Consider the following 12,771-nt stretch of genomic DNA (forward strand, 5'->3'; position numbering starts at 1 on the left):
GAAAGCTAGGGTTGGGGGCCTGTCTGGCAAGGCTTGATCCTAGTACCTGACAGTGAGTGTTGGAACAGGGGATGTGTCACATTAGGCTGAGTCATGACACTAACCAACACATGAGAGAACCAGGTCTCTCTATGGGAGACATGTGGGCCTAACTCTCTGGAATTACAAGTCCTGCTGGTTAGCTTAAGAGTTGGGATAATGATGGGCTGAGCTAGATGTGACCAGGGAAACCACTGATACTAGCAAGTATTGGGACTGGGAACAGGATGGGCAGGTCCAGGCTGCAGCACCCACATGCACACTCTAAAACAGGGTGTGAGGTGGGATGGGCCACAACCTCTACCAACTCATATAAAGGCCAGGATGGAAAAACAGGCTATGCCAGGTAAGGGCCTAGCACCTGCTGACATGTGTGAAATCTGGGTCTGGGAGTGGGCCAAGTGGGAAAACTTGGGAAACTCCCCTAGTAGGTCAGCTGGGCAAGCTATGCAAAATAGCTCCATCTGTTGGCAAGTGCTTGGGATGGTCTTGAAAGGGGGCTGACTGGGCAGGGCTGAGCAAACCTTAGCCCAGCGAAAGTGCAAAAAAAAAAAGTGCAAAAGCTGGAGTGCAGGTCACGCCGGGCTAGGCTATCACATCTACCAACTTGCATGAGCCAGGGATGGGGCAAACTGAACAAGGCTAGGTTCCAGCACCCACCAGCAAGAGTTGGGACTAGGGGCCAGAAGGGTCAGGCCAGGCTACAGCATCCAAACACAAAGGCCAAGACAGGTGAGGGGCTATGACAAGCTGAGTCAGAGCAACCATTGGCATGAGAGAGATCAGTGACTGGGAACAAGCCTGGTTGGGGAATAAAGGGGACACCCTGGCTGGGTTGTGATTCCCATTGGTGAGTGCAAGAGCTGGAATGGGAGCTGTAATTTGGATTGGATATGAATGCAGTGTCCTTTGGCATGGGTGTGGACTGGGTATGGGATGCACCAGACTGGGCTAGACTCCAGCACCCACTGATGTTCATGAGAACCAGGGTGGGTGTAGGACAGGCTGGGCTAGGTCTCTGTGCCTACTGAGCCCTGGTGAGCTATGTCTAGGTATGGACCAGGCTTGGCTTGGTTGTAGCACCGAACAATAAGAAACAGAATGAGTGAGGGCCTGTCAGGTAAGGTCACTGTTACTGTTAGGACAGGAGGTGGACCAAGTAGGGCTACACCACGGACCCACCTGGTATGTATGAAATCTGGTATTGGGAAAGGTTCTGATGGAGGAGCTTGGAGAACTCCTCTATCAAGATGCAGTCCCTGGAGATGAGTGCAAGAACCAAGACAGGGAATAGCCCAGACCAAGTCAGGTTATAGTTACCCATTGGCATACATTTGGCTCAGGTCTGAGGTAAGCCAGGCAGGGTCAGTTCATTTCACCCACTTGCAGATCTGAGAACCAGAATGGTATGTGGGACATGTGGGTTGGGCCACAATACCAGCCAGTTGACATCAGGGCTGGGACTGGGAGCTGGCTGGTCTGGTCTAAGCTGTAGCCTGCAATGGCGTGAGCTGGAACTGGTGTGGACCGGGCCCGGCCAAGCTATAACACCCACTGGCAAATGCTGAGATGATGTGGGCCATGCTAGACTGGGTCACAGCACCCAACCAGCATATGTGAGATCCAGGGGGAGAGACAACAAACCCAAAAGGGAAGCTGCATGGGGACTGTCCTGCTGGACCACCACTCGCACTGATAAGCATGAGAGTTGGGATGGGATGGGGGCAGACCAGGCTGAGTATGGCTACAATACCTGTTGGCCTCATGTGAGCTGGATCAGGGGAAGTAGGCTGGGCTGACTGTTCCTACTGGTGCATGCATAAGCTAGAGTGAATATGGGTTGGTTGGGCTTTGCCGCAGCATCAGCTGGCAGATGCTCGCATGGGGGGCAAAATCTGTCAAGACAAACTACAGAATCACCTGAAGAGTACAAGATCAAGGAGTGTGAGTGGGCTAGTAGGGAAACAGTATCACCTCCCTCTTAGGTTGCCACTCTAACCGGTGAACATGAGAAGCAGAACTGGGGCAGGCACGACTAGACAGAGAGTGGCACCCACTGGTATGTGTTTGGACTGGATAGTAGGGCTGGTTGGGTTGCACTAGGCGTCAATGCCTATTGACATGTATGAGAGCTGAATGGGATGTGGGACAGAGTGGACAAGTCTGCTATATATACTGGCAAGCATGAGAATCAGGGCAGGGGCATGCCTGGTGGGGGTTATTGGGAGTCACTCCAACTATGCTGCAGCTCCTACTGTGGGGCTCAAGTGTAGGGTCAGCAGGATCAGGCTGGGCTGCAACACCTATTGGTTTGCATATAAGACAGGGATGGAGCCAGAACTGACCCAGCAATTGCAACCACCAGCATGTGAGTAGGCTGATTTGGCCAATGGACTGTGCTGGACCCTGGACTGGCAATGCACACATACAGAATCAGGTCTGGGATCACCTTACATGAGGTTTCTATGGGGATCTCCCCAATTGAACTGTTGGACTAAGAACTCCAACCACGAAGAGAAGTGCAGGTTCCATGGTCTGACTGTGCAGTGCATGCGTCAGAGCTGGGCCTCCTCAGTGGCTTAGACAGAGTAGTGGACAGCATAGACAGGTGCACATGGAGGATATGGCAGTACACTGGAGCCTGCAAAGGATGTCTAGTACCATAAAAGAGGACAGAACAAATCGATCAATTACCCCCGCCAAGTGTTGGCAATGAATACCTGGGCAAATGGAAACTCCAAGGTGGACTATGTCAGCCAGTGGATTCTGGAGAGATTTTTGTCGTGCTTGGCATGGTGAAATTAACAGCATTTCAGAACTGTTGAACTATCAAAACCTTATGAGAGAAACCCTCCGATCATGCCCCACATCGGGATCCCTGGGATGGTATTGGGTGGCTCTCCCCAATCCCAGGGTATGGAGGTGGTTGGGACACAGGGTGCGGCTGCTACCCTTATCTCTCCCTCCTTTCCGCACATACAGGAAGGAAAAAAGAGAATGTGGAAACAATGGTCTCACCCACTTTCCTCTAGCCCTTGACCCTTTACACCCTAATCAACTATGTAAAAGTCATTAAAAACAAAATTTAAAAAATACAAACAAATTAGAAGAAGGCATAAAGAGTTTGGGAGCATTGATTCGTCAGTAATCAATCAAAGTGATAATAAAGGAAACCCCCCAATCAAAACAGACAGTGAGTAGGCTCAGAGTCCCACACTCTCAGTCTCACCAGTTAAGAACTAAGCCCTAGACTATTTGGGAAATAGTGTTTAAATGGCAGCACTACTGGACCACTGAATCAATTTCAATATGAAACATCCAACAAGTTCTTTCTTCCTAAACTCTGACAAACCGTGGGCACTTTTGAAATGAGGATAAATAAATGGATCACAAAAAGAAAATCTGACATGGGTACTACGTGAACTAAAACAACCCTGCATTCTTTTTTTTTAAGAGGCTGACATTGTTGGCATTGTGGTGTAGCAGATTAAGCCTCATTCTGAGTATGCCTTATGGCTACCAGTTTGAGTCCTGGTCACACCACTTCTGATCCAGCTCCCTGCTAATGTACCTGGGAAATCAGCAGCAGATGGCCAAGTACTTGGGCTCCTGCCACCCATGTGGGAGACCAGAGGGAGTTTCAGGCTCCTGGCTTCTGCTTGGCCCAATCAAAGAGTGAACAAGTGATTGGAAGAGGATAGAAGATCTCTCTCTCTCTATCTCTCTCTCTATCTCTCTCTCCCTTCCTCACCTGCACTTTCAGTCAGCCTTTCAGGTAAACAAAAACAGATCTTTAAAGAAAAAGGAGGGACAGATGCAAGCACTGCCCAAATCAGTTGAGACTACCCAAGGAAAACAACACCAAATCATGCAACGGTTGGTGGACACTGCCCAGCTTCCTGTAGTGCAGACCGATGACTAACAGCAGGCCAGGCTGGCTTCGGACTCACTCAGCAAGAACTGGGTGCAGTCCAGGTAAACTGACACTCCATTCACGTGGGGCTGGCAAGGTATCCTCCCCAGTAAAACAAGGCTAATAATTATGTCTTCTTTACAGAGTTGCTGGGAGGATGAAAGGAAACGACACATGTGGAACTCTTAACGCAGTGCCAGTGCATGGTGGGCTCTCAACACATGTCAAACACTGTCTCTGAAAGTGACTAGATAGGAAAACCCCAGTCCACCCTTGATTTCTGCCATTGCACTGAATCTCCCAACATGGTTGCCAACCCTTGATTACATGCTAAAGCACCTTGTACAGCACAAGTCAGAGCTTTGAACAGACCTGGACTATCTTGGCTGTTCTTTGCCTTTTGGTCCAGTGTTGGTGCGATATCCCAGGGGACTTTAGGCTCTCTTTGAAGGAGATGACCTAATATTGAGGTTGGTGGCTCCTCAGTATCCAACAGAGAGCATGGAATAGTGTAGGTGCTCAACATAGGTTTGTCGAAGGCACCACTTATTGCTGCTAAAGTTTTGCTAACTTACTAACTTGAGAATAGTCAGAATTTTATGTAGCTAAAATTAAGAAACAACATCTTCCACCCTAAAAAAAAGTGTTTGGAAATACAGTGCAATACTTGGGGAGAGATTTGATGAAAAGAGCTAAGCGTTTGTGGGAGCGGGAGGGAGTAGGGTAAGGGTGTCTGTGATTTGACACTGTTGGGGTGAGACACTCTTTCCTCAAGCCAGCACACACAAGTGTCCAGTGGTTATTTGCCCAGAAGTCTCTTTGCTATAAATAAAACTGCCTTGGGCCCGGTGGCGTGGCCTAGTGGCTAAAGTCCTCGCCTTGAACGCGCCAGGATCCCATATGAGCGCCGGTTCTAATCCTGGCAGCTCCACTTCCCATCCAGCTCCCTGCCTGTGGCCTGGAAAAGCAGTTGAGGACGGCCCAATGCCTTGGGACCCTGCACCCGCGTGGGAGACCCGGAAGAGGTTCCAGGTTCCCGGCATCGGTTCGGCGCAGCACCGGCCGTTGCGGTCACTTGGGGAGTGAATCATCGGACGGAAGATCTTCCTCTCTGTCTCTCCTCTCTGTATATCTGACTTTGTAATAAAAATAAACAAATCTTAAAAAAAAATAAAATTGCCCTGTGTTCTGCGGCAGTGGGCTTGGAAAATATCTTTCTTGCCACAACACGGTGTTCTCTGCTTTCTAGATGAGCACTCAGAGGATTCTTCCAGGGTAGAGCTGCTGGCCTCCCAGACCGTGGGGCAAGGGGCACTCCTTCCTTTCAAAATAACCACTGCTGCTTTCATCGCCCCAGCACCTGTTGTTTCCGCTTCCGCCAGAGAGGAGCTATTCATTTCTCCTTCATCCAGGCCGGATTCCTGCTCTGTCTAGGCTTGTTTCCTGACCGCAGCTGTCTAAACCACTAAGGACAAGTGTGGGACGCGTGCATCTCTCCCCTGGAGTGTTAGGCATCGCCACCCCCGAACACAGAAAAAGAGGGACACCCGCAAGTCACCGGCAGGATCGTGGCCAAATTGGTGAGGTTCCCACAGAACCCCCTTCACGCCACCTTGCTGCAGGAGCCTGGGGCGCACCCAGGCACTCGAACAGGGTCACAAACACCTGACTCCCCATCCCTCCACGGGAGTCTGGCAACAACTTTGACCAGGACATCCACTGCTGGACCCGGGAGAGAGCGTGCACCACTTGGCCACATCATTCTCGGTAACATGTTACGAAGTTTTGGCAATCACACCGAAAGCAAGTTTAGTTGGCATTTGTTACTGTTGCTGTTCTCTTGTGGCGAGAGTCAAGTCTTCTCCCACGCCCGCTGCAGCCGGGAGCATCCTGCCCAGGGCCACAACTCTCTCTTGGATCTGGGTCGGACAAGCTGTGTGCTCCTGGGCACCTTGGCTAGTCCAGGGGCGGAGGGAAGCCCGCGCAGCACGCATGCGCGCCAGGGAGCCGCCGGCCCCTCTTAAGAGCACAGCGCGGCGCCACTACGAGCGCAGTCGGAGCTGGCCTGGCACCGGGTGAAGACGCGCTGCGGGTGACTGCCGCGTCGGCTTCTCCCGTAGCCCCAAGGACTGAAACTTCCGTGGGAGGCTACCCTGAGCGCACACCTCCCGAGGGCGCAGCAGCAAGGGCCGGAGGGGAAGCCCCGATACAGGCTGCCCGGCGCCCTAGAGACCACTCTGCAGCTGGGGGAGGCGGAGGAGCTGAGCCGGGGAACGCAGCCCTCCTGGACCGGCGCCCAGCAGTAGTAACCGCGACCGACCGCCGCCAGCCGGGCAGCTCCCGGGACTGCGGAGGGACGCTCTCCGGACAGCCCCGGCCGGCGTGCGCTGCGAGGATTGACCGTCGGCCCCGCCGAGCCGAGTATCGGGGCTTGCAGCCGCCAGGGCTGCGCGGGTTTCGTGGCCCGAGCCATGCGGACCAAGCTCGGAGCCGAGGAGGCTGAGCGCTGCTGGCCGCTGCACTTGCTGCCCGCAGCCCTGCGCGCGCTGCCTGCCGCTTTCGCCGCTGCTCACCGCCCCAGAGTGGAATAAAGGAAACGAGACGCGTCCGAACTCGCGCGCGAGACCCAGAGGCTCAAACCCGCAGCAGCGACCCGAGTCCAAGTCCTCAGCTGCTGTCGTCGGCTCGGTCCTGTCGCGAGTGGAGCCTTCAGGGGCTGTGGGGTGGCAGCCCCCGGCATCCTCTTCTGACTGCAGCCCAACAGTTCCATCAGCGAGTGCCACTCAGAAAAGGCTGCCCGAAACAAGGGTACGTGGCCATCCGGCTGGAGAAGGGGATGGCTTAGGACTCCTCCGGGCTCTGCACCCTGACGTCGAGGCAGAGAAGGGTAGCTGGTGCAGAAAGCGGCGCGGAAGGCACCGGCAACGCCGAGGCGCGGAGACTTGGAGAGCACCCCGCGCCGTCTGGAGACGCGCCGCCCGTGCCCGAAGTGGGGCCATGTGGAGCGAACGCCGCTCGTCCGCCGCCTCCTCTCGGAACGCCGCTTCGCTGCTGCAGCTGCTGCTGGCTGCGCTGCTGGCGGCGGGGGCGCAGGCCAGCGGCGAGTACTGCCACGGCTGGCTGGACGCGCAGGGCGTCTGGCGCATCGGCTTCCAGTGCCCCGAGCGCTTCGACGGCGGCGACGCCACCATCTGCTGCGGCAGCTGTGCGCTGCGCTACTGCTGCTCCAGCGCTGAGGCGCGCCTGGACCAGGGCGGCTGCGACAACGACCGCCAGCAGGGCGCTGGCGAGCCTGGCCGCGCGGACAAAGACGGCCCCGACGGCTCTGCAGGTAAGGCTGCTGGTGCGAACCAGCAGGGCGAGAGGCAGGGCAGAAGAATGGGGGCCGTCGGAGAGTTTACCCACTGGGGCACCCGTGGACCGCGCTGGGGCTCAGCATCGCCGGCTGTCTCCTAGAGATGGGCAGGTGTGAATTCTTCCCCAAGGAAACCACCCGCTGGGGCGGTGTAGCCCACTTTTCGCTGTCTGTGCCCCTCTGATGTCACCTTTCCCTATAGGAAGTATGCGAGTATGGTAGAAGACGGCTCCTTGGGGCTTGCCTGTGGGTGGTATACTCTCCAAAGCCAGCTAACACCCCTCCTCCCAGGGAGGGGAATTGGGACTCCTTGGAGACCCCCAGCAGCACCTTTCCGCTTCTGTGTGGCTCTATCTACACGCCAGACTTAGTAGGTGTGACATCGACAACGCTGTGCTCAGCCTTGCTCTTTGTGATTCGGACAGCTCCCCACCTCCCCACGCCCTTAAAATTGTGTGCTTTTCCAAACGGCCAAAGTCAGAGTTGGAAAATAAACAAAGACGGGAAGAACTTGCAACTGAGAAAGCCCGACAGGGCGCCTCCCGGAGACACTGCACCAGTGGCTCCGTGTGCGCGTCTAGGGCAGTGGCTGGGAGAAGTGCAGGTAAAATGGCAAGTATGTCCCCGAGCGCGGGGGCGGCTTCTCCTTTTTATGCAGTCCAGAGGGACTGGAGGACTGGAGGACTCAGGGCCAGGGGCCCGAGCGCAGGGGCCTGAGCACTGGCTTGAAGTGGGTTCTTGTTGCCAGCGCTGTGTCCTGGGGGTGGGGGGCTGCTTGGAGGCACTGTCCTCAGAGCCCTCTGTGCGGTCAAACCTTTTCGCATCAGGCAGCTGTTATTGTTTGGCTGCCTTAGATGGAAAGAGTGGAGAACTGAGGGCAGTTCCAGCAAAGATGCCACCTTAAACCGCAAGCTGAGCCTTGCAGGGTGTGTGGCCCAGGAAGAAAACCTGGGGAAGGGAGCCAGTGCCTGAACTGCTACAATGAGATGTCTGTGAAGTAAGACTAGTTAATGATCTCTTTAAAAAGTTGGGATGGCTTTGGACGCCTCGGCGGGCGGCAGACTTCTGGTGACACTGTGCGCTGGGCGGGGACGCCGACTTCATTCTGCTTTTCAACTTCTTTCCCTAAAATCCCTAAGCCTTTCAGGTCTCCTCTCGAAGGAAGAAGGGCATGCCTAATTAAGGCTGCCCAAGGCGTATAGTAGTGCTGCATTCTTTAGCTCTGTGTAGTTATTTACACTTCCAATTAAAAATCCTGGAAAGAGAACAGTTATTTCTCCCCAGAACTCATTATGGGAACTGAGACTGGTTTCAGCTAGGTGGGTTTTTTTTTCCCCTGTCATGTTTGGAATTTTAAAAAATTATATTTTTATGTTTTACTTTTTGTTTTTAACCTCCTGGTAACATATTTAAGGCTGGTATCTTAATTTTGAGGATAAAATATTTATAGCAAATGTAAGGATAAGCCTCTCCCCCGCCCCCCCCCCCCCGCCCCACTCTGCCTCTCCTACTCCGGTTCTGTAGTTAGCCTGCAGTAATGGTATAATTAGGCAGGACCATGGCGGGGACCCAGCTGTGCTGGAGACTGTAGCCGTATTTGCACCTGCTAACGGGCTGCTATATATAGAACTTGCTCTGTTCAGCACTAACACTTAGCCCTTAGTTAAATATCTATACACGTTTTACTTAAAAGGCATCATTTGTCTGTGATTCCATATAGTAGTATCCTGTAAAAACACTAACTCCCAGAATACTGGAACTGTCTAAAGAAGTGTAATTAAAGAGCCCTGCTCCTCTGCAAGAGAGTCAAAGGGATTTCTGGGGTCCGACCGCAAAGGCGGGCTCCTTCCAGACTTGCTGCCCCTCTGACTGGGTGCTGGCACCATGCTATGTCAGGACCACTAAGATCCAGGCAGTCCTGGTCCTTCAGGATGTAAGTCAAGTGGTTGGGGAGATGGGACAGGACCACGTCCTGGAGCGGACACATAGAAACTGCCCTTCCAGTCCCACCTGTCCAATGCTTACAAGTGCCATCTCCTGGCTCTTAAATCTTCTTGTAAAGAGAATAATTTTAACAGAAAGTTTGCTGCTGCCATAAACTTATTTACAGCCTGTTTTTTTACTTTTTGTTTTCTTTTTATTTGGAAGACAGGGTGACTGACAGGGTAAGACTGTTCCAACTGCTAACTCACGCGCCCACTGGCTGCAACAGCTGGGGCTGATCCAGGAGGAAGGCAGGAGCCAGGGACTCCAGGCTGATGCCCCACATGGCTTTTGCAGATGATTCAGCGGGAAGCTAGATGGGAAGCAGAGCAGCTGGGATTCAAACAGGTGCTTCAGTATAGGATGCTCGTCTCCTCACCAGGGCTGGATTATCAAGCCGCACCACAGCCCCAGCCCTGCTAGCGAATGTTAACTATGACGTTTTCTGCTATACAGACCTTTAGTGAAGTTCTCTGCCCGCCACTTGGACTTAACTATGATATCAGGCACCCTGTTTTTCCCTGGGTACCTCTCCCCAGCTCTCTTGATCCTGGAACAAATATCTTAATGGCTTATGATATTTCTTCTTCTCAGAGCATTGTTTCCTTTTCTAAGCATTGTTTTAAGAATTTTGCACTGATTTTATTTACTTGAAAGATAGAGACCCTCCATCCATTGCTTTACTGCCTCCACTGCTTTACTCCCCAAATGTCCACAACAGCCAGGGCTGGGTCAGGTGGAACCCAGGAACTGGGTGCTCCATCCGGATCTCCCACATGGGTGACAGGGACCCAAGTCCTTGAGCCAGTATCAACTGCTGCTTCTTCGAGGTGCTCTACTGGGAAACTGGAATGGAGAGTGGAGCTGGGATTTGAAGGCAGGCTGTGCATTATAGGATGCAAATATGTCTAGTGGTGTCTTAACAGTGTTGACCAATGCCTGCTCCGGTACATTCTCATTGCTGGCCGCCTACCACTCTATCATGCAGGGCCTCTTGCCAGGCACAGCTTTCCCTGCACACAGCTGTCAAGGGTGTGTGGAATTCTTGGTCTCTTCCTGGTCCTCTTGGGCCTCCTACATCAAGCGGAAGCTCAGAGGCTGACTTTTTATTTTTGATTTCTCTTGCCTATGGAAAAAGAAGTTACTAAACGAAGTCAAAAGGAAGTTTGCAAGGAATGTAAATCACTTCCTAGAGTGAGGAAAAAGACTGTAAAGTAGCTTAGTTCCTCATTACTAAGCGGTTCCCACAGCTCTCTGTTAAGGGCAGCCTTCCGTTTGAGGGGTCTGGTGGTGTAGGAATTTTAGAATCATCATGGTGTTTTTTGTTTTTTGTTTTTTATTACAAAGGCAGTTTTATAAAGAAAAGGAGAGACAGTGAGAGAAAGATCCCCCATCCACTGTTTGACTCCCCAAAAGGCTGCCATGGCCAGAGCTGTGCTGATCCCTAACCAGAAGCTTCCTCCAGGGCTCCTGAGTGGGTGTGCAGGGTGCCAGGGATTTGGGCCATCCTCTGCTGCTTTTCCAGGCCATAAGCTTTTGCTGGGTCAGACGTGGATTTGATCCAGGATTTGAACCGGCACCTATATGGGATGCTGGCACTTGAAAGTGGGGGATTAACCTGTTGAGCCACAGTGCTGGCTGATCTTATCACCTTAAGCCCTCCTTGTGCCAAGTTGTGTATCTATCCATCAGTAATATAGCTGGTGAGTCTAACCCAAGATAAAAAGTTTTCCTTCTGGGGATGTGATAGGGTGTGCCTTTTGAGTCTGGGTCCCTGTCCCTGGCACAGGGTATGGCGTATCCCGTGGCTGCTAACATGTACACAAACCAGCCCATCCTTGCTCTCTGTCTGCGCCCCTGCTGGGCACCCATTTTTCCTATACTCCCTGCCATGAATCCCAACATTATGTTTCTGTTCTTTCCTTCAGTGCCCATCTATGTGCCCTTCCTCATCGTCGGCTCCGTGTTTGTGGCCTTCATTATCCTGGGGTCGCTGGTGGCTGCCTGTTGCTGCAGGTGCCTGAGGCCGAAACAGGAGCCCCAACAGAGCCGAGCCCCCAGTGGCAACCGCTTGATGGAGACCATCCCCATGATCCCAAGCGCCAGCACGTCACGGGGGTCTTCCTCCCGCCAGTCCAGCACTGCTGCCAGTTCCAGCTCCAGCGCCAACTCTGGGGCCCGGGCACCCCCGACAAGGTCACAGACCAACTGCTGCTTGCCTGAAGGTGCCATGAACAATGTTTATGTCAACATGCCCACCAATTTCTCCGTGCTGAACTGCCAGCAGGCCACCCAGATCGTGCCACACCAAGGGCAGTACCTGCATCCCCCATTCGTGGGGTACCCAGTGCAGCATGACTCTGTGCCCGTGACACCCGTGCCCCCTTTCATGGACGGCCTGCAGCCTGGTTACCGGCAGATCCAGCCCTCCTTCCCCCACACCAACAGCGAACAGAAGATGTACCCGGCGGTGACCGTATAGTTCGTGGTGTCCACTGAATTTCTTGGTGAGATGGAGAGCAAACAGGAGTGGAGTTTGAGGGGGAGGCCCAGGCCTGTCGGTGGCATGTCTGCAGCGCGTCTCTTTCGGATGGCTTCCTGTGTTCCATTCTGTCTGGAAGTGACTCTGGGTTAGCTTCTCTGCGTGTGGTTTTCTCACACTGGTGCAAGAAGGAAAGATAGCCCTGGCCGCGCTGCGCTGTTGCAAGGAGTATGGGACAGATGCCTGAGCCCTTAAGTGCCCTGGAGGTGTGGTGTTTCAAGCAGAATTTTGTAAACTGTAGGTGAAGACATTTGATGATATCATTAGAATTATTTTTTTGCTTTGTCCTCAACGGTACCAGATTGGGACACCTGTTACCTCCTTTCTTGCCTGGGCCTGTTTGAAGCATCTGAGGTTGAATGAAAGATGTAGACAACATGATTATTCTAGAAAGCAGTGAGTTTGGAATCTGTGAGATGTGTTATGGGACTCAGTACTCCACAGGCACACCTTAACTTCATTGTAAAAAGATATATATATTTTGTCTATTTTTGTGCTTTGGGGACTTATTTTGTGCTTTGGATTTTTTTTGGGGGGGGGTTGTTTGTTTTTTGTTTTTTTTTACCTTGATAGAGGTCTTATGACAAAGTGATTTTCTACATTGAACGGAGACAGAATTGTAAAGTCACTTAACCAATGAAGACATTTCAGAACTCTGCAATTATTTTAATCTTGAAGTAGTAGATGGTATAGTAGTATAATCTCCATGCCTTTCTTGATTGTATCGTAAGTCTCTGGATTTACAATGACATCTGAGAAGTAATGAGATTTTTTTTCGATTGAAATCCTAACCTGTCACCCACTACCTGTCTGGATTCCTTTTCCTTTTGCAGTGTGGTAGGATGTGGTCTTTTGTTCAGGACCTCGTCTTCATTTGGTACTGATAGCAGGTCAGTTCCATAGTTTTAGAGAGACCAGCCTGTCTGCTCGGATCTGTTC

The 12,771-nt window shown here is 52.4% G+C and overlaps 1 protein-coding gene across 1 annotated transcript; it reads left to right on the forward strand.

Annotated features, from left to right (window-relative positions):
- The first annotated feature begins 6,203 nt into the window (after window positions 1–6,203).
- Window positions 6,204–11,837, forward strand: SHISA2 (shisa family member 2). Its single transcript, XM_004577575.2, has 2 exons — window positions 6,204–7,283; window positions 11,219–11,837. Exons 1-2 carry the CDS (start codon window positions 6,950–6,952, stop codon window positions 11,770–11,772), a joined length of 888 nt encoding a protein of 295 aa, XP_004577632.2. The 5' UTR covers window positions 6,204–6,949; the 3' UTR covers window positions 11,773–11,837.
- The last annotated feature ends 934 nt before the right edge of the window (window positions 11,838–12,771 follow it).

Source organism: Ochotona princeps, chromosome 12 (genome assembly GCF_030435755.1).
Source record: "Ochotona princeps isolate mOchPri1 chromosome 12, mOchPri1.hap1, whole genome shotgun sequence".
NCBI lineage: Eukaryota > Metazoa > Chordata > Mammalia > Lagomorpha > Ochotonidae > Ochotona > Ochotona princeps.

What these genes read in the sequence shown, in the direction of transcription:
- SHISA2 (XM_004577575.2), top strand. Translation starts at nt 6,950, where the DNA reads ATGTGGAGCGAACGCCGCTCGTCCGCCGCCTCCTCTCGGAACGCCGCT. An exon ending in CGGCCCCGACGGCTCTGCAG is followed by an intron (nt 7,284 to 11,218) that starts GTAAGGCTGCTG and finishes TCTTTCCTTCAG; the next exon opens with TGCCCATCTATGTGCCCTTC.